We start from the raw sequence: 20,578 nt of genomic DNA, 5'->3' as shown, positions 1-20,578 counted from the left end.
TAAGGATGGACTATACTGTACACACAGAACATGTAACATGGGTGTCTGCTACTAGCTCAGTCCTTCTATAAGGATGGACTATACTGTACACACAGAACATGTAACATGGGTGTCTGCTACTAGCTCAGTCCTTCTATAAGGATGGACTATACTGTACACACAGAACATGTAACATGGGTGTCTGCTACTAGCTCAGTCCTTCTATAAGGATGGACTATACTGTACACACAGAACATGTAACACAGAAGGTATATCTGCTACTAGCTCAGTCCTTTCAGGATGTTTAGGCCCAAGTCTTCATTTGTTTTCCCAGATAGAGATGGAACAGTATAATACATGCCTGGACTTCAGGAAACATTGCCATGGAAACAGTGCTTCTTCTGCATCCTAATGACCCGTGTTTTAAACATGTATTTATGTAAATAAAGTCTGTTATCCAAAATAAAATGTATGTGTGCCCTTTCATTTTCTGCTCCTAAATGACAGTGCATCTAGCCTGGTCCCAGATCTGTTTGTGCACCTGCCAACTGCATGGCAATGCATCTAGCCTGGTCCCAGATCTGTTTGTGCACCTGCCAACTGCATGGCCCAGGTCTGTTTGTTCTATATTGCCAACTCCATGACATGAGTTGGCTCTACAAGCCTGGTCCCACACCTGCCAACTGCATGGCAATGAGTGACAATGAGTTGGCATGACAACAGACTGGCACTCCGCCTACTTCAGATTCCAAAGATAATATGACAGAAAACACACAAAGCAGGTGGACAAGAGAAGAACAAGATATTTATTAAATATAATCTTAAAATGACTTTAAAGAAGTCAGACAGAAAGAAGATCATTAATGATGGAAGTAAAGCAGTTCAAAGATGGCGTCAAAGGGCGTTACATAGGAAGTCACTGATTGGGTGGATGGTACATCACATGCACATACCCTGAAGAACTGACTACCACCACCTCTCCACTCCCGGCCCACTGGGTTCTGAAAGACACTCTGAAAGGGTGGATCTCAAAAGGTATTTTCCTGATTCCCTCCCCTACGTCCTCTCTCTATCTCCTCCTCAAAACTGACTACCACCACCTCTCCACTCCCGGCCCACAGGGTTCTGAAAGACACTCTGAAAGGGTGGATCTCAAAAGGTATTTTCCTGATTCCCTCCCCTACGTCCTCTCTCTCTCTCTCTCTCTCCTCCTCAAAACATCTGACGGAAGCGAGCAAAGAATTAGAGAAGAACCAAGGAAAGGAAACGAGGGAATTGAGGAAATAATTTTGTGATTAAACCGAACTTTACTGAAACTAGCACCAGAAACAAAATGGATGCCCATCTAATGTAGAGTCCCCCTCTACAGATAACTCCACCTCAGCCCTGTCTACACCTCAGCACCCACAGATACACACCTATAGGGCTTTTGTCAAAAGTAGTGCACTATATAGGAAAAAGAGTGCTGTTTAGGACACACCCCGTCAGAGGGTCTCTCTACTCGCTCATAGGCTGTGTTTATACAGGCAGACCCATTCTGGGGGTGTTGCCACTAATTGATCTTTTGACCAATTAGGTCAGATCTTTTGCCACTAATTGGTCAAAAGATCAGAATGGGACTGCCTGTGTAAACAGCCATATAGACCTGACTGCAACCCTCTGGATAACTGCTAGTTAATATTTGGCAATAGAACTACATTTGTAATCTTAAGTTATATTCACACTAGTTCCTCCTGGAGTGTGATGCAAGGCATTGTGGTTAATGGAGTTGTTGGGAGAGACCCATGTCAACAGTTGTGACACGGGACACCTTGAGAGAGTGATGGTGGTAATCGGTCTCTGGAGCTGTGAATATTGGGAATTGTAGTTCCACACTGGATGTAAGTGTTCTATTGTAGTCCCATACTTCTTCCCCTCAGCCAGTCTGATTGGTGAGAAGATATCTTCATATCAGAAGTGTAAAACCTAATAAAAAAGGTACTTCCTTTCTCCCATGTTCTCAATCATCAAATCAAAAAGCTTTAGTGAAAAACACTACCAAGCCGTAGCAAAATAAGACGACCCATCTATACTTTAAAATGATCTCTGTGTGTCTCTGACACTCTCACTAGAACCCTGGAACCTGTTAGAGGTGCTTTTCTGTGCTCCGTCCTACAGCTTTCCTTCACTCATCTCTCCATTAACTCTCACAGCCCCTGTCAACCAAGCAGGCAGTATGAAACATGTCCAATCACCACAATATGACTCCAGAACAGTTACTGCTGTAACACCTGACATGTCCAATCACCACAATATGACTCCAGAACAGTTACTGCTGTAACACTTGACATGTCCATGGAAATAACAACTTTAACATGCAAACTAGCTTATACAAATATGAGAAAGGATGGTTACGGTCTTGTCTTAGATTCCATTGATTCCTGTCATTTTTGATTTGTTCCTTACCACTGACTAGATGAGATTCAGATATTAGTTTCAGAAGAGAAAGACTACATACATTATCAGAGAGAGAGATACAGAGAGAGATACAGAGAGAGATACAGAGAGAGATACAGAGAGAGGCGAGGACAGAGAGAGGTGAGGACAGAGAGAGATACAGAGAGAGGTGAGGACAGAGAGAGATACAGAGAGAGAGAGAGAGAGATACAGAGAGAGGTGAGGACAGAGAGAGATACAGAGAGAGAGAGAGAGAGAGATACAGAGAGATACAGAGAGAGAGAGAGAGATACAGAGAGAGGTGAGGACAGAGAGAGATACAGAGAGAGGTGAGGACAGAGAGGAGGACAGAGAGAGATACAGAGAGAGATACAGAGAGAGAGAGGACAGAGAGAGGTGAGGACAGAGAGAGATACAGAGAGAGGAGAGAGAGAGATACAGAGAGAGGTGAGGACAGAGAGATACAGAGAGAGGTGAGGACAGAGAGATACAGAGAGAGAGAGGAGAGAGAGAGAGAGAGAGAGAGAGATACAGAGAGAGATGAGGACAGAGAGAGATACAGAGAGAGGTGAGGACAGAGAGAGATACAGAGAGAGAGAGAGAGAGAGAGAGAGAGAGATACAGAGAGATACAGAGAGGTGAGAGACAGAGAGAGGTGAGGACAGAGAGAGGTGAGGACAGAGAGAGGTGAGGACAGAGAGAGGTGAGGACAGAGAGAGGTGAGGACAGAGAGAGGTGAGGACAGAGAGAGGTGAGGACAGAAGAGGAGAAGAGAGGTGAGGACAGAAGAGGAGAGAGGTGAGGACAGAAGAGAGAGAGGTGAGGACAGAAGAGGAGAGAGGTGAGGTGAGGACAGAAGAGGAGAGAGGTGAGGTGAGGACAGAAGAGGAGAAGAGAGGTGAGGACAGAAGAGGAGAAGAGAGGTGAGGACAGAAGAGGAGAGAGGTGAGGTGAGGATAGAAGAGGAGAAGAGAGATGAGGACAGAAGAGGAGAGGTGAGGTGAGGATAGAAGAGAAGTGAGGACAGAAGAGGAGAAGAGAGGTGAGGACAGAAGAGGAGAGAGGTGAGGTGAGGATAGAAGAGGAGAGAGATGAGGACAGAAGAGGAGAAGAGAGGTGAGGTGGAGAGAGAGGTGAGGACAGAAGAGGAGAGAGGTGAGGACAGAAGATGAGAGAGGTGAGGTGAGGATAGAAGAGGAGAGAGATGAGGACAGAAGAGGAGAGAGGTGAGGACAGAAGAGAGAGAGGTGAGGTGAGGACAGAAGAGGAGAGAGGTGAGGTGAGGACAGAAGAGGAGAGAGGTGAGGACAGAAGAGGAGAGAGGTGAGGACAGAAGAGGAGAAGAGAGGTGAGGAGAGAGGTGAGGACAGAAGAGGAGAGAGGTGAGGTGAGGATAGAAGAGGAGAGAGATGAGGACAGAAGAGGAGAAGAGAGGTGAGGACAGAAGATGAGAGAGGTGAGGACAGAAGATGAGAGAGGTGAGGACAGAAGATGAGAGAGGTGAGGACAGAAGATGAGAGAGGTGAGGACAGAAGAGGAGAGGAGAGAGGTGAGGACAGAAGATGAGAGAGGTGAGGAGAGAGGTGAGGACAGAAGATGAGAGAGGTGAGGACAGAAGAGGAGAGGTGAGGACAGAAGATGAGAGAGGTGAGGACAGAAGATGAGAGAGGTGAGGACAGAAGATGAGAGAGGTGAGGACAGAAGATGAGAGAGGTGAGGACAGAAGATGAGAGAGGTGAGGAGAGAGGTGAGGACAGAAGATGAGAGAGGTGAGGAGAGAGGTGAGGACAGAAGATGAGAGAGGTGAGGAGAGAGGTGAGGACAGAAGATGAGAGAGGTGAGGAGAGAAGAGGAGAGGTGAGGACAGAAGATGAGAGAGGTGAGGAGAGAGGTGAGGACAGAAGATGAGAGAGGTGAGGACAGAAGAGGAGAGGTGAGGACAGAAGATGAGAGGTGAGGACAGAAGAGGAGAAGAGAGGGTGTAGTGCGTTGAACCCTGCCAGCAGCAGGTGGTAATGTTAAGCTGAGCTAGCCAGGTGGATGGATCAGTCGAAGGAGATGAGCTGTGCCTCGCTGCCTGGATGGACCTGCGGAGGCTGCTGCTGCTGAACCTGCTGCTGGGGGCCACCAGGGGGAGCCATCTACACAGAGAGAGACAGAAGTAGTGTGAGAGAGATGAGATTACCATCAATCCCTCACTGCAACTCCCACTTCATAACACATAGAACAAACAAGCCCCTGACATGACATACAGAATCAGAAGTCCCCCATAGACAGGCAACACTATGGAGAGAGAGAGAGAGAGAGAGGGAGAGAGAGAGAGAGAGAGAGAGAGAGAGAGAGAGAGAGAGAGAGAGAGAGAGAGAGGAGAGAGAGGGAGAGGGAGAGGGAGAGGGAGAGGGAGAGGGAGAGGGAGAGGGAGAGAGAGGGAGAGGGAGAGGGAGAGGGAGAGGGAGAAGGGAGATAGAGCGAGGAAGGGAAGAGAGATAGAGAGAGGAAGGGAGAGGGAGAGAGAGAAGGGAGAGAGGAGAGGAGAGAGAGGGGAAGAAAGAGAGAGAGAGAGAGGAAGAAGAGAGAGAAGAAGAGCAGAGGGAGAGAGAGGAAGAGAGGGGGAAGAGAGAAACCAAGAACTCCTACCTGTTGGTACATGGGCTGTTGTCCTGGGCCCTGCATGTAGGGTTGTTGTGGGGGCATGTTGGGGTCCTGCCCAGGTAGGGCTGCCATCATACTCTGCATGGCGTAGGGTGGAGGGTAGGCCACGTAGGACATACCGTTAGTGGGGGGAGGCTGGGACATGGGGGGCAGAGACTGGGCCTGGGACACCACGTTCTGCTGAGACAGATGACAAGAAAACATAAACATTACAGACGTCGCTAACAGATGACTCCCTTTGACTCCCTTGACTCCCTTTATAAACATTATCACATTATGATGCTAAATAAGGAGGAGGAGGAGCCACGTTGAGCTTTGACTCCCTTTATAAACATCACATTATGATGCTAAATAAGGAGGAGGAAGAGGAAGAGGAGGAGCCACGTTGAGCTTTGACTCCCTTTATAAACATCACTTAATGATGCTAAATAAGGAGGAGGAGAAGGAGGAGGAGGAGCCACGTTGAGCTTCGACTCCCCTTCATAAACATCACATTATGATGCTAAATAAGGAGGAGGAGGAGGAGGAGGAAGAGGAGCCTCGTTGAGCTTCGACTCCCTTTATAAACATCACATTATGATGCTAAATAAGGAGGAGGAGGAAGAGGAGGAGGACGAGAGCCACGTTGAGCTTTGACTCCTTTATAAACATCATCACATTATGATGCTAAATAAGGAGGAGGAAGAGGAGCCACATTGAGCTTGACTCCTTTATAAACATCATCACATTATGATGCTAAATAAGGAGGAGGAGGAGGAAGAGGAGCCACATTGAGCTTTGACTCCCTTTATAAACATCACATTATGATGCTAAATAAGGAGGAGGAGGAGCCACGTTGAGCTTTGACTCCCTTTATAAACATCACATTATGATGCTAAATAAGGAGGAGGAGGAAGAGGAAGAGGAGGAGCCACGTTGAGCTTTGACTCCCTTTATAAACATCACTTAATGATGCTAAATAAGGAGGAGGAGAAGGAGGAGGAGGAGCCACGTTGAGCTTCGACTCCCCTTCATAAACATCACATTATGATGCTAAATAAGGAGGAGGAGGAGGAGGAAGAGGAGCCTCGTTGAGCTTCGACTCCCTTTATAAACATCACATTATGATGCTAAATAAGGAGGAGGAGGAAGAGGAGGAGGACGAGGAGCCACGTTGAGCTTTGACTCCCTTTATAAACATCATCACATTATGATGCTAAATAAGGAGGAGGAAGAGGAGCCACATTGAGCTTTGACTCCCTTTATAAACATCATCACATTATGATGCTAAATAAGGAGGAGGAGGAGGAGGAAGAGGAGCCACATTGAGCTTTGAGCCTTTATAAACATCACATTATGATGCTAAATAAGGAGGAGGAGGAAGAGGAGGAGCCACATTGAGCTTTGACTCCTTTATAAACATCATCACATTATGATGCTAAATAAGGAGGAGGAGGAGGAAGAGGAGGAGGAGGAGCCACATTGAGCTTTGACTCCCTTTATAAACATCATCACATTATGATGCTAAATAAGGAGGAGGAGGAGGAAGAGGAGGAGGAGCCACATTGAGCTTAGACTCCCTTTATAAACATCATCACATTATGATGCTAAATAAGGAGGAAGAGGAGGAGGAGGAGGAGCTTTGGAAAGTCAGTGTGGACCGGGACACAAAATGTAAGAGGGACATGAAACCTGAAGCCCATTTTAAAAGGACTCCAGGTCAGTGGTACCGGAGCACCAGGTCCCAATGGAGAGTGCCAACGGTCATGAAGGAGGAAGTTTAGTGAAGGAGGAATAATGGTGGCAACAGCTTGAGGAAGGCCCTTTCCTGTTTCAGCGTGACGTTGCACCCGAGCACAAAGCCAGGTCTATACAGAAATGGTTTGTCGGGGTCGGTCTACCAAGAGGCTTCTTAACAGCTTCTACCCCCAAGCCATAAGACTCCTGAGCAGCTATTCAAAGGGCAACCCAGACCCTCTAACACTGCTGCTACTCTCTGTTTATGATCTATGTATAGTCACTTTAACTCGACCTACATGTACGTTTTGTAACAGGCATGACACTCCCCCCTCTGTTCTCACCTGGTATCCCTGTGTGGGTGTGGGCTGGTAGTTAGAGTAGGCGGGGCTAGTAGTGGGCGGGGCCTGGCCAGGGGGTGCAGGCTGCCCATTGGTTCCTGCAGGCTGGTACATGTACATGTTGGGGTCTGGAGCAGGGAGGCAAACACAGGAGAGTCACGTTACAGAAGGTCAATGTACACAACATATACAGAAGTATGTGGACACCCCTTCAAATTAGTGGATTCTGCTATTTCAGCCACTCCTGCTGCTGGCAGGTGTATAAAATCAAGCACACAGCCATGCAATCTCCATAGACAAACATTGGCAGTAGAATGGCCCATACTGAAGAGCTCAGTGACTTTCAACGTGGCACCGTCATAGGATGCCACCTTTCCAACAAGTCAGTTTGTCACATTTCTGCCCTGCTACAGCTGCCCCAGTCAACTGTAAGTGCTGTTATTGTGAAGTGGAAACGTCTAGGAGCATCAAGCTCAAGTTTAGTGAAGGAGGAATAATGGTGGCAACAGTTTGGGGAAGGCCCTTTCCTGTTTCAGCATGACAAGAGCACAAAGCCAGGTCCATACAGAAACTACCATGCTGGCCCCTAGACTAACTACCATGCTGGCCCCTAGACTAACTACCATGCTATTCAACTAGACATGCTGGCCCCTAGACTAACTACCATGCTGTCCCCTAGACTAACTACCATGCTGTCCCCTAGACTAACTACCATGCTATTCAACAAGACATGCTGGCCCCTAGACTAACTACCATGCTATTCAACTAGACATGCTGGCCCCTAGACTAACTACCATGCTGGCCCCTAGACTAACTACCATGCTATTCAACAAGACATGCTGGCCCCTAGACTAACTACCATGCTATTCAACTAGACATGCTGGCCCCCAGACTAACTACCATGCTATTCAACTAGACATGCTGGCCCCTAGACTAACTACCATGCTGGCCCCTAGACTAACTACCATGCTGGCCCCTAGACTAACTACCATGCTATACAACTAGACATGCTGGCCCCTAGACTAACTACCATGCTATTCAACTAGACATGCTGGCCCCCAGACTAACTACCATGCTATTCAACTAGACATGCTAGCCCCTAGACTAACTACCATGCTGGCCCCTAGACTAACTACCATGCTGGCCCCTAGACTAAACTACCATGCTAACAGACTAACTACCATGCTGGCCCCTAGACTAACTACCATGCTATTCAACTAGACATGCTGGCCCCCAGACTAACTACCATGCTATTCAACTAGACATGCTGGCCCCTAGACTAACTACCATGCTATTCAACTAGACATGCTGGCCCCCAGACTAACTACCATGCTATTCAACTAGACATGCTAGCCCCTAGACTAACTACCATGCTGGCCCCTAGACTAACTACCATGCTGGCCCCTAGACTAACTACCATGCTATTCAACTAGACATGCTAGCCCCTAGACTAACTACCATGCTGGCCCCTAGACTAACTACCATGCTGGCCCCTAGACTAACTACCATGCTGGCCCCTAGACTAACTACCATGCTGGCCCCTAGACTAACTACCATGCTGGCCCCCAGACTAACTACCATGCAGGCCCCCAGACTAACTACCATGCTGGCCCCTAGACTAACTACCATGCTGGCCCCCAGACTAACTACCATGCTGGCCCCTAGACTAACTACCATGCTGGCCCCTAGACTAACTACCATGCTGGCCCCCAGACTAACTACCATGCTGGCCCCCAGACTAACCACCATGCTGGCCCCCAGACTAACTACCATGCTGGCCCCCAGACTAACTACCATGCTGGCCCCCAGACTAACTACCATGCTGGCCCCTAGACTAACTACCATGCTATTCAACAAGACATGCTGGCCCCTAGACTAACTACCATGCTGGCCCCTAGACTAACTACCATGCTGGCCCCTAGACTAACTACCATGCTATTCAACTAGACATGCTAGCCCCTAGACTAACTACCATGCTGGCCCCTAGACTAACTACCATGCTGGCCCCTAGACTAACTACCATGCTGGCCCCTAGACTAACTACCATGCTGGCCCCTAGACTAACTACCATGCTGGCCCCCAGACTAACTACCATGCAGGCCCCCAGACTAACTACCATGCTGGCCCCTAGACTAACTACCATGCTGGCCCCCAGACTAACTACCATGCTGGCCCCTAGACTAACTACCATGCTGGCCCCCAGACTAACTACCATGCTGGCCCCCAGACTAACCACCATGCTGGCCCCCAGACTAACTACCATGCTGGCCCCCAGACTAACTACCATGCTGGCCCCCAGACCAACTACCATGCTGGCCCCTAGACTAACTACCATGCTATTCAACAAGACATGCTGGCCCCTAGACTAACTACCATGCTGGCCCCCAGACTAACTACCATGCTGGCCCCTAGACTAACTACCATGCTATTCAACTAGACATGCTGGCCCCCAGACTAACTACCATGCTGGCCCCTAGACTAACTACCATGCTGGCCCCTAGACTAACTACCATGCTGGCTAGACCCCAGATGCTGGCCCCTAGACTAACTACCATGCTGGCCCCTAGACTAACTACCATGCTGGCCCCTAGACTAACTACCATGCTGGCCCCTAGACTAACTACCATGCTGGCCCCTAGACTAACTACCATGCTGGCCCCAGACTAACTACCATGCAGGCCCCAGACTAACTACCATGCCCCCTAGACTAAACCACTAGACAACTACCATGCTGGCCCCCAGACTAACTACCATGCTGGCCCCCAGACTAACTACCATGCTGGCCCCCAGACTAACTACCATGCTGGCCCCCAGACTAACCACCATGCTGGCCCCCAGACTAACTACCATGCTGGGACTAACTACCATGCTGGCCCCCAGACTAACTACCATGCTGGCCCCTAGACTAACTACCATGCTATTCAACAAGACATGCTGGCCCCTAGACTAACTACCATGCTGGCCCCCAGACTAACTACCATGCTGGCCCCTAGACTAACTACCATGCTATTCAACTAGACATGCTGGCCCCCAGACTAACTACCATGCTGGCCCCTAGACTAACTACCATGCTGGCCCCTAGACTAACTACCATGCTGGCCCCTAGACTAACTACCATGCTGGCCCCTAGACTAACTACCATGCTGGCCCCTAGACTAACTACCATGCTGGCCCCTAGACTAACTACCATGCTGGCCCCTAGACTAACTACCATGCTGGCCCCTAGACTAACTACCATGCTGGCCCCTAGACTAACTACCATGCTGGCCCCAGACTAACTACCATGCTGGCCCCTAGACTAACTACCATGCTGGCCCCCAGACTAACTACCATGACATGAACATTTGACTCATTGGGGTCTGACTAACTAACCTGGAGGCATGGCCTGGTACTGTCCTGGTCCAGGCTGGTTCATGTAGACGTTGTGCATGGGCGACCCCTCCACTGACCCTGAGGGGCTAAAGGTGCCTGGGTAACTGGGGGGTTCCCCCGGCTGCCCGTACACCACCCCTCCTGCCACGTTGGGGGGCAAAGACTGCATCTAGGGTGAAAAGGAGAGGAATTTACACAAGAGCTGGACAAAAAGAACAGCCACTAAGGTAAATGCCAGGTGAAACTCCTGCAGCAACCATTTACACAGAACCTCTGTAGACTAACAGTGTCGTGACACGTCATCCCCAAGGCCCGTGTGCCGGCCAGAGAGAAGGCCTCCCCCGTGTGCCGGCCAGAGAGAAGGCCTCCCCCGTGTGCCGGCCAGAGAGAAGGCCTCCCCCGTGTGCCGGCCAGAGAGAAGGCCTCCCCCGTGTGCCGGCCAGAGAGAAGGCCTCCCCCGTGTGCCGGCCAGAGGGCCTCCCCGTGTGCCGGCCAGAGAAGGCCTCTACCCTAGGGTAGTATAGCATGGTATAGTATATCTACCTGTGGGTAGGGTATAGTGTCTACCTGTGGGTAGGGTATAGTATAGTGTCTACCTGTGGGTAGGGTATAGTATAGTGTCTACCTGTGGGTAGGGTATAGTATAGTGTCTACCTGTGGGTAGGGTATAGTATAGTGTCTACCTGTGGGTAGGGTATAGTATAGTGTCTACCTGTGGGTAGGGTATAGTATAGTGTCTACCTGTGGGTAGGGTATAGTATAGTGTCTACCTGTGGGTAGGGTATAGTATAGTGTCTACCTGTGGGTAGGGTATAGTATAGTGTCTACCTGTGGGTAGGGTATAGTATAGTGTCTACCTGTGGGTAGGGTAGTATAGTGTCTACCTGTGGGTAGGGTATAGTATAGTGTCTACCTGTGGGTAGGGTATAGTATAGTGTCTACCTGTGGGTAGGGTATAGTATAGTGTCTACCTGTGGGTAGGGTATAGTATAGTGTCTACCTGTGGGTAGGGTATAGTATAGTGTCTACCTGTGGGTAGGGTAGTATAGTGTCTACCTGTGGGTAGGGTATAGTATAGTGTCTACCTGTGGGTAGGGTATAGTATAGTGTCTACCTGTGGGTAGGGTAGTATAGTGTCTACCTGTGGGTAGGGTATAGTATAGTGTCTACCTGTGGGTAGGGTAGTGTAGTGTCTACCTGTGGGTAGGGTAGTACCTGTGGGTATAGTGTCTACCTGTGGGTAGGGTATAGTATAGTGTCTACCTGTGGGTATAGTATAGGTCTACCTGTGGGTAGGGTATAGTGTCTACCTGTGGGTGGGTAGTATAGTGTCTACCTGTGGGTAGGGTATAGTGTCTACCTGTGGGTAGGGTAGTGTAGTGTCTACCTGTGGGTAGGGTAGTGTAGTGTCTACCTGTGGGTAGGGTATAGTATAGTGTCTACCTGTGGGTAGGGTATAGTATAGTGTCTACCTGTGGGTAGGGTAGTGTAGTGTCTACCTGTGGGTAGGGTAGTGTCTACCTGTGGGTAGGGTAGTGTCTACCTGTGGGTAGGGTATAGTATAGTGTCTACCTGTGGGTAGGTTAGTGTAGTGTCTACCTGTGGGTAGGGTAGTGTAGTGTCTACCTGTGGGTAGGGTATAGTATAGTGTCTACCTGTGGGTAGGGTATAGTATAGTGTCTACCTGTGGGTATAGTATAGTGTCTACCTGTGGGTAGGGTAGTGTAGTGTCTACCTGTGGGTAGGGTATAGTATAGTGTCTACCTGTGGGTATAGTGTCTACCTGTGGGGTATAGTGTCTACCTGTGGGTAGGGTATAATATAGTGTCTACCTGTGGGTAGGGTATAGTGTCTACCTGTGGATAGGGTATAGTGTCTACCTGTGGGTAGGGTATAGTGTCTACCTGTGGGTAGGGTATAGTAGTGTCTACCTGTGGGTAGGGTATAGTATAGTGTCTACCTGTGGGTAGGGTATAGTAGTGTCTACCTGTGGGTGTCTAATGTCTACCTGTGGGTAGGGTATAGTATAGTGTCTACCTGTGGGTAGGGTATAGTATAGTGTCTACCTGTGGGTAGGGTATAGTATAGTGTCTACCTGTGGGTAGGGTATAGTATAGTGTCTACCTGTGGGTAGGGTATAGTATAGTGTCTACCTGTGGGTAGGGTATAGTATAGTGTCTACCTGTGGGTAGGGTAGTGTAGTGTCTACCTGTGGGTAGGGTAGTGTCTACCTGTGGGTAGGGTAGTGTCTACCTGTGGGTAGGGTATAGTATAGTGTCTACCTGTGGGTAGGTTAGTGTAGTGTCTACCTGTGGGTAGGGTAGTGTAGTGTCTACCTGTGGGTAGGGTATAGTATAGTGTCTACCTGTGGGTAGGGTATAGTATAGTGTCTACCTGTGGGTATAGTATAGTGTCTACCTGTGGGTAGGGTAGTGTAGTGTCTACCTGTGGGTAGGGTATAGTATAGTGTCTACCTGTGGGTATAGTGTCTACCTGTGGGTATAGTATAGTGTCTACCTGTGGGTAGGGTATAATATAGTGTCTACCTGTGGGTAGGGTATAGTATAGTGTCTACCTGTGGGTAGGGTATAGTGTCTACCTGTGGATAGGGTATAGTGTCTACCTGTGGGTAGGGTATAGTAGTGTCTACCTGTGGGTACGGTATAGTATAGTGTCTACCTGTGGGTAGGGTATAGTATAGTGTCTACCTGTGGGTAGGGTATAGTATAGTGTCTACCTGTGGGTAGGGTATAGTATAGTGTCTACCTGTGGGTAGGGTATAGTATAGTGTCTACCTGTGGGTAGGGTATAGTATAGTGTCTACCTGTGGGTAGGGTATAGTATAGTGTCTACCTGTGGGTAGGGTATAGTATAGTGTCTACCTGTGGGTAGGGTATAGTATAGTGTCTCCCTGTGGGTAGGGTATAGTATAGTGTCTCCCTGTGGGTAGGGTAGTGTAGTGTCTACCAGTGGGTAGGGTATAGTATAGTTTCTACCTGTGGGTAGGGTAGTATAGTGTCTGCCTGTGGGTAGGGTATAGTATAGTGTCTACCTGTGGGTAGGGTATAGTATAGTGTCTACCTGTGGGTAGGGTATAGTATAGTGTCTACCTGTGGGTAGGGTATAGTATAGTGTCTACCTGTGGGTAGGGTATATTATAGTGTCTACCTGTGGGTAGGGTAGTGTAGTGTCTACCTGTGGGTAGGGTATAGTATAGTGTCTACCTGTGGGTAGGGTATAATGTCTACCTGTGGGTAGGGTAGTGTAGTGTCTACCTGTGGGTAGGGTATAGTATAGTGTCTACCTGTGGGTAGGGCATGGGGAAGGCAGGCATCTGGGCTCTCATCTGGATGGTGTGTTTCTGTTGCTCCAGCCTCATCTGTCTCTCCTTCTCCTGCTCCTGGAGCCGCTGGATGGCCAGCTGACGCTGCATCTCTAGGTACTCCTGAAACACAGTCACCACATCAGACACCACATCAGACACCACATCAGACACCACATCAGACACCATATACCACCTAACAGGCTGACGCTGCATCTCTACAAAACAACCCATACCTCATCATGTGACTAACCCCTACTGCAGAACAACCCATACCTCATCATGTGACTAACCCCTACTGCAGAACAACCCATACCTCATCATGTGACTAACCCCCTACTGCAGAACAACCCATACCTCATCATGTGACTAACCCCCTACTACAGAACAACCCATACCTCATCATGTGACTAACCCCTACTACAGAACAACCCATACCTCATCATGTGACTAACCCCCTACTGCAGAACAACCCATACCTCATGTGACTAACCCCCTACTACAGAACAACCCATACCTCATCATGTGACTAACCCCCTACTACAGAACAACCCATACCTCATCATGTGACTAACCCCTACTACAGAACAACCCATACCTCATGTGACTAACCCCCTACTACAGAACAACCCATACCTCATCATGTGACTAACCCCTACTACAGAACAACCCATACCTCATCATGTGACTAACCCCCTACTACAGAACAACCCATACCTCATCATGTGACTAACCCCTACTACAGAACAACCCATACCTCATGTGACTAACCCCTACTACAGAACAACCCATACCTCATCATGTGACTAACCCCCTACTACAGAACAACCCATACCTCATCATGTGACTAACCCCCTACTACAGAACAACCCATACCTCATCATGTGACTAACCTCCTACTACAGAACAACCCATACCTCATCATGTGACTAACCCCCTACAAAACAACCTTGTTATTATCTATAAGACAGCACCCCTCCTAAACAGACTCCCAGCCCTGTTATTATCTATAACACAGCACCCCTCCTAAACAGACTCCCAGCCCCGTTGTTCCCCAGTCTGTCACCTGTTATTATCTATAACACAGCACCTCTCCTAAACAGACTCCCAGCCCTGTTATTATCTATAACACAGCACCCCTCCTAAACAGACTCCCAGCCCCGTTGTTCCCCAGTCTGTCACCTGTTATTATCTATAACACAGCACCTCTCCTAAACACCCCAGTCCTGTTATTATCTATAAACAGCACTCCTAAACAGACTCCCAGCCCTGTTGTTCCCCAGTCTGTCACCTGTTATTATCTATAACACAGCACCCCTCCTAAACAGACTCCCAGTTCCCCCCTGTTGTTCCCCAGTCTAAACAGACTCACCTGTTATTATCTATAACACAGCACCCCCCCTCCTAAACAGACTCCCAGACTCCCAGTTGTTATTATCTATAACACAGCACCCCTCCTAAACAGACTCCCAGCCCCGTTATTATCTATAACACAGCACCCCTCCTAAACAGACTCCCAGCCCTGTTATTATCTATAACACAGCACCCCTCCTAAACAGACTCCCAGCCCTGTTGTTCCCCAGTCTGTCACCTGTTATTATCTATAACACAGCACCCCACCTAAACAGACTCCCAGCCCTGTTATTATCTATAACACAGCACCCCTCCTAAACAGACTCCCAGCCCTGTTGTTCTATAACACAGCACCCCTCCTAAACAGTCACCTGTTATCTTATCTATAACACAGCACCCCTCCTAAACAGACTCCCACTCCCAGCCCTGTTTTATCTATAACACAGCACCCCTCCTAAACAGACTCCCAGTCCTGTTGTTATCTATAACACAGCACCCCTCCTAAACAGACTCCCAGTCCTGTTATTATCTATAACACAGCACCCCTCCTAAACAGACTCCCAGCCCTGTTATTATCTATAACACAGCACCCCTCCTAAACAGACTCCCAGCCCCGTTGTTCCCCAGCCCTGTTATTATCTATAACACAGCACCCCTCCTAAACAGACTCCCAGCCCTGTTATTATCTATAACACAGCACCCCTCCTAAACAGACTCCCAGCCCTGTTATTATCTATAACACAGCACCCCTCCTAAACAGACTCCCAGCCCCGTTGTTCCCCAGTCTGTCACCTGTTATTATCTATAACACAGCACCCCTCCTAAACAGACTCCCAGCCCTGTTATTATCTATAAAACAGCACCCCTCCTAAACAGACTCCCAGCCCCGTTGTTCCCCAGTCTGTCACCTGTTATTATCTATAACACAGCACCCCTCCTAAACAGACTCCCAGCCCTGTTATTATCTATAACACAGCACCCCTCCTAAACAGACTCCCAGCCCCGTTGTTCCCCAGTCATTATCTATAACACAGCACCCCTCCTAAACAGACTCCCAGCCCTGTTATTATCTATAACACAGCACCCCTCCTAAACAGACTCCCAGCCCCGTTGTTCCCCAGTCATTATCTATAACACAGCACCCCTCCTAAACAGACTCCCAGCCCCGTTGTTCCCCAGTCATTATCTATAACACAGCACCCCTCCTAAACAGACTCCCAGCCCCGTTGTTCCCCAGTCATTATCTATAACACAGCACCCCTCCTAAACAGACTCCCAGCCCCGTTGTTCCCCAGTCATTATCTATAACACAGCACCCCTCCTAAACAGACTCCCAGCCCCGTTGTTCCCCAGTCATTATCTATAACACAGCACCCCTCCTAAACAGACTCCCAGCCCCGTTGTTCCCCAGTCTGTCACATTATCTATAACACAGCACCCCTCCTAAACAGACTCCCAGCCCCGTTGTTCCCCAGTCATTATCTATAACACAGCACCCCTCCTAAACAGACTCCCAGCCCCGTTGTTCCCCAGTCTGTCACCTGTTATTATCTATAACACAGCACCCCTCCTAAACAGACTCCCAGCCCCGTTGTTCCCCAGTCTGTCACCTGTTATTATCTATAACACAGCACCCCTCCTAAACAGACTCCCAGCCCCGTTGTTCCCAGTCAGTCATTATCTATAACACAGCACCCCTCCTAAACAGACTCCCAGCCCCGTTGTTCCCCAGTCATTATCTATAACACAGCACCCCTCCTAAACAGACTCCCAGCCCCGTTGTTCCCCAGTCATTATCTATAACACAGCACCCCTCCTAAACAGACTCCCAGCCCGTTGTTCCCCAGTATTATCTATAACACAGCACCCCTCCTAAACAGACTCCCAGCCCCGTTGTTCCCCAGTCTGTCACCTGTTATTATCTATAACACAGCACCCCTCCTAAACAGACTCCCAGCCCGTTGTTCCCCAGTCATTATCTATAACACAGCACCCCTCCTAAACAGACTCCCAGCCCCGTTGTTCCCCAGTCTGTCACCTGTTATTATCTATAACACAGCACCCCTCCTAAACAGACTCCCAGCCCGTTGTTGTCATTATCTATAACACAGCACCCCTCTAAACAGACTCCCAGCCCCGTTGTTCCCCAGTCATTATCTATAACACAGCACCCCTCCTAAACAGACTCCCAGCCCCGTTGTTCCCCAGTCACCTGTTATTATCTATAACACAGTCTAAACAGACTCCCAGCCCCGTTGTTCCCCAGTATTATCTATAACACAGCACCCCTCCTAAACAGACTCCCAGCCCCGTTGTTCCCCAGTCATTATCTATAACACAGCACCCCTCCTAAACAGACTCCCAGCCCCGTTGTTCCCCAGTCTGTCAGTCATTATCTATAACACAGCACCCCTCCTAAACAGACTCCCAGCCCCGTTGTTCCCCAGTCTGTCACCTGTTATTATCTATAACACAGCACCCCTCCTAAACAGACTCCCAGCCCCGTTGTTCCCAGTCTGTCACCATTATCTATAACACAGCACCCCTCCTAAACAGACTCCCAGCCCCGTTGTTCCCCAGTCATTATCTATAACACAGCACCCCTCCTAAACAGACTCCCAGCCCCGTTGTTCCCCAGTCTGTCACCTGTTGTTATCTATAACACAGCACCCCTCCTAAACAGACTCCCAGCCCCGTTGTTCCCCAGTCATTATCTATAACACAGCACCCCTCCTAAACAGACTCCCAGCCCCGTTGTTCCCCAGTCATTATCTATAACACAGCACCCCTCCTAAACAGACTCCCAGCCCCGTTGTTCCCCAGTCTGTCACCTGTTATTATCTATAACACAGCACCCCTCCTAAACAGACTCCCAGCCCCGTTGTTCCCCAGTCTGTCATTATCTATAACACAGCACCCCTCCTAAACAGACTCCCAGCCCCGTTGTTCCCCAGTCTGTCACCTGTCATTATCTATAACACAGCACCCCTCCTAAACAGACTCCCAGCCCCGTTGTTCCCCAGTCTGTCACCTGTTATTATCTATAACACAGCACCCCTCCTAAACAGACTCCCAGCCCGTTGTTCCCCATTATCTATAACACAGCACCCCTCCTAAACAGACTCCCAGCCCCGTTGTTCCCCAGTCTGTCACCTGTTATTATCTATAACACAGCACCCCTCCTAAACAGACTCCCAGCCCCGTTGTTCCCCAGTCTGTCACCTGTTATTATCTATAACACAGCACCCCTCCTAAACAGACTCCCAGCCCCGTTGTTCCCCAGTTATTATCTATAACACAGCACCCCTCCTAAACAGACTCCCAGCCCTGTTATTATCTATAACACAGCACCCCTCCTAAACAGACTCCCAGCCCCGTTGTTCCCCAGTCTGTCACCTGTTATTATCTATAACACAGCACCCCTCCTAAACAGACTCCCAGCCCCGTTGTTCCCCAGTCATTCATCTATAACACAGCACCCCTCCTAAACAGACTCCCAGCCCCGTTGTTCCCCAGTTCTGTCACCTGTTTCTTCTGTCTCATGATCTCTAGTTTCTGGGCCAGCTGGATCTGTCTCTGTCTCTCTGCCTCCTCGGCAGCACGACGCAGCTTCTCTCGGTGCTCGTCTCGTAGGGCGTTCAGAGCGGCTCTCGCATCACGCACCTGGGCCAGCTTGTCCTGCAGACCCTCGTAATACACTGGCAGACAGACATAGAGATGTTTAGTTAGTGGTTAAATGGTACAGGACCAAGACAACAAACATGGTAAACCAACAAGCAGACAGACACGCTCACGGTTTGAGCAAGAGTGAGGCCGGGATTGAATCCAATCACAGATTTGGACAACATGCCATTTATAGGATATTCCTGATTGAGACATATTGTTTACAGTGAATGTGTCTCCACAAACATGGGAACGTCGTTTTTAAAACATGCACTGCAGACAAAGCGCGATCAGATTGAATCCCGGCTTTACATAAACAAACACTGAAACAAAGTCACACACACACACAGAACCACCCCCCCACACATACACACAGAACCCCCACCCCCCCCACACACGCAGAACCACCCCCACACACACACGCAGAACCACCCCCCCACACACACAGAACCACCCCCCCACACACACACACTCGGAACCACCACCCCACACACACACACACTCAGAACCACCCCCACACACACACACACTCAGAACCACCCCCCCACACACACACTCAGAACCACCCCCCCACACACACTCAGACCACCCACACACACTCAGAACCACCACCACACTCAGAACACACAGAACCACACACACACACTCAGAACCACCCCCCCACACACACTCAGAACCACCCCCCCCCACACACTCAGAACCACCCCCCCCCCACACACTCAGAACCACCCCCCACACACACTCAGAACCACCCCCCACACACACACTCAGAACCACCCCCCACACACACTCAGAACCACCCCCCCACACACACTCAGAACCACCCCCCACACACACACTCAGAACCACCCCCCACACACACACTCAGAACCACCCCCCACACACACACTCAGAACCACCCCCCACACACACACTCAGAACCACCCCCCACACACACTCAGAACCACCCCCCCCCCACACACTCAGAACCACCCCCCACACACACTCAGAACCACCCCCCCACACACTCAGAACCACCCCCCCCACACACACTCAGAACCACCCCCCCCACACACACTCAGAACCACCCCCCACACACACTCAGAACCACCCCCCCACACACACACTCAGAACCAAATCTCCCCACACACACTCAGAACCAAATCTCCCCCTAACTCACGTCTCTTCTCGTCCAGCTGATTGAGGATGTCCAGTAGCTGGGGGTGCATGGTGTTGATGGACTGGAAGAGGGAGAGCACGGCGCTGTCGTTGGTGATGCTGCGACCGCGCATGTGGTTACTCTTCATACGGTTCAGGAAGGTGGTGACGGCGTTCTGCAGAGCCTTCAGAAACGCATCGTGGTTCTCCTCCGACTCACCGTTCTGATACTGCTGCTGGGGTGGGGGAGAGGAGAGGGGAGAGGAGAAAGGGAGGAAGAGGAGAGGAGAGAGGGAGGAAGAGGAGAGAGGAGAAAGGGAGGAATAGGAGAGGAGAAAGGGGGGACGGGGGAGGAAGAGGAGAGGAGAGAGGGAGGAAGAGGAGAGGAGAAAGAGGAGAGAGGGAGGAAGAGGAGAGGAGAGAGGGAGGAAGAGGAGAGGAGAGAGGGAGGAAGAGGAGAGGAGAGAGGGGGAGGAAGAGGGAGGAGGGAGGAAGAGGAGAGGAGAAGGGAGGACGGGGGAGGAAGAGGAGAGGAGAAAGGGAGGAAGAGGAGAGGAGAAAGGGAGGAAGGGAGAGGAGAAAGGGAGGGAGGAGAGGAGAGAGAGGA

At 49.7% G+C, this 20,578-nt stretch overlaps 1 protein-coding gene and 1 long non-coding RNA gene across 9 annotated transcripts in view; both read right to left on the bottom strand.

Moving 5' to 3' along the window:
- Positions 1-764: 764 nt before the first annotated feature.
- On the bottom strand, positions 765-2,596 carry LOC124020286. The gene is made up of 2 exons (XR_006835943.1): positions 1,080-2,596; positions 765-955 (listed from the first exon to the last, which is right to left on the bottom strand). It is a non-coding gene; the product is annotated as an uncharacterized LOC124020286 (long non-coding RNA).
- A 1,681-nt stretch (positions 2,597-4,277) lies between these two features.
- The window catches only part of LOC124020281 (hepatocyte growth factor-regulated tyrosine kinase substrate-like), a 38,864-nt gene continuing 22,563 nt past the window's right edge, over positions 4,278-20,578 (bottom strand). For 4 of the 8 annotated variants that reach the window (XM_046335628.1, XM_046335631.1, XM_046335632.1 and 1 more), the window contains exons 14-20: positions 19,994-20,207; positions 18,697-18,869; positions 13,801-13,941; positions 10,497-10,665; positions 7,128-7,252; positions 5,053-5,247; positions 4,278-4,556 (exon numbers count right to left, since the gene is read on the bottom strand). In XM_046335628.1, the coding sequence (XP_046191584.1) occupies positions 4,461-4,556; positions 5,053-5,247; positions 7,128-7,252; positions 10,497-10,665; positions 13,801-13,941; positions 18,697-18,869; positions 19,994-20,207 (1,113 nt within the window). In that variant the 3' untranslated portion in view covers positions 4,278-4,460. The remainder of the gene's footprint in view (positions 4,557-5,052; positions 5,248-7,127; positions 7,253-10,496; positions 10,666-13,800; positions 13,942-18,696; positions 18,870-19,993; positions 20,208-20,578) is intronic. The other 4 variants (XM_046335629.1, XM_046335636.1, XM_046335630.1 and 1 more) reach the window with 3 other exon arrangements.

Source organism: Oncorhynchus gorbuscha, unplaced genomic scaffold (genome assembly GCF_021184085.1).
Source record: "Oncorhynchus gorbuscha isolate QuinsamMale2020 ecotype Even-year unplaced genomic scaffold, OgorEven_v1.0 Un_scaffold_800, whole genome shotgun sequence".
Taxonomy (NCBI): Eukaryota; Metazoa; Chordata; class Actinopteri; order Salmoniformes; family Salmonidae; genus Oncorhynchus; species Oncorhynchus gorbuscha.
Note: the sequence above shows the minus strand (reverse complement) of the source record. Positions and strands in the feature narration are given on the sequence as shown.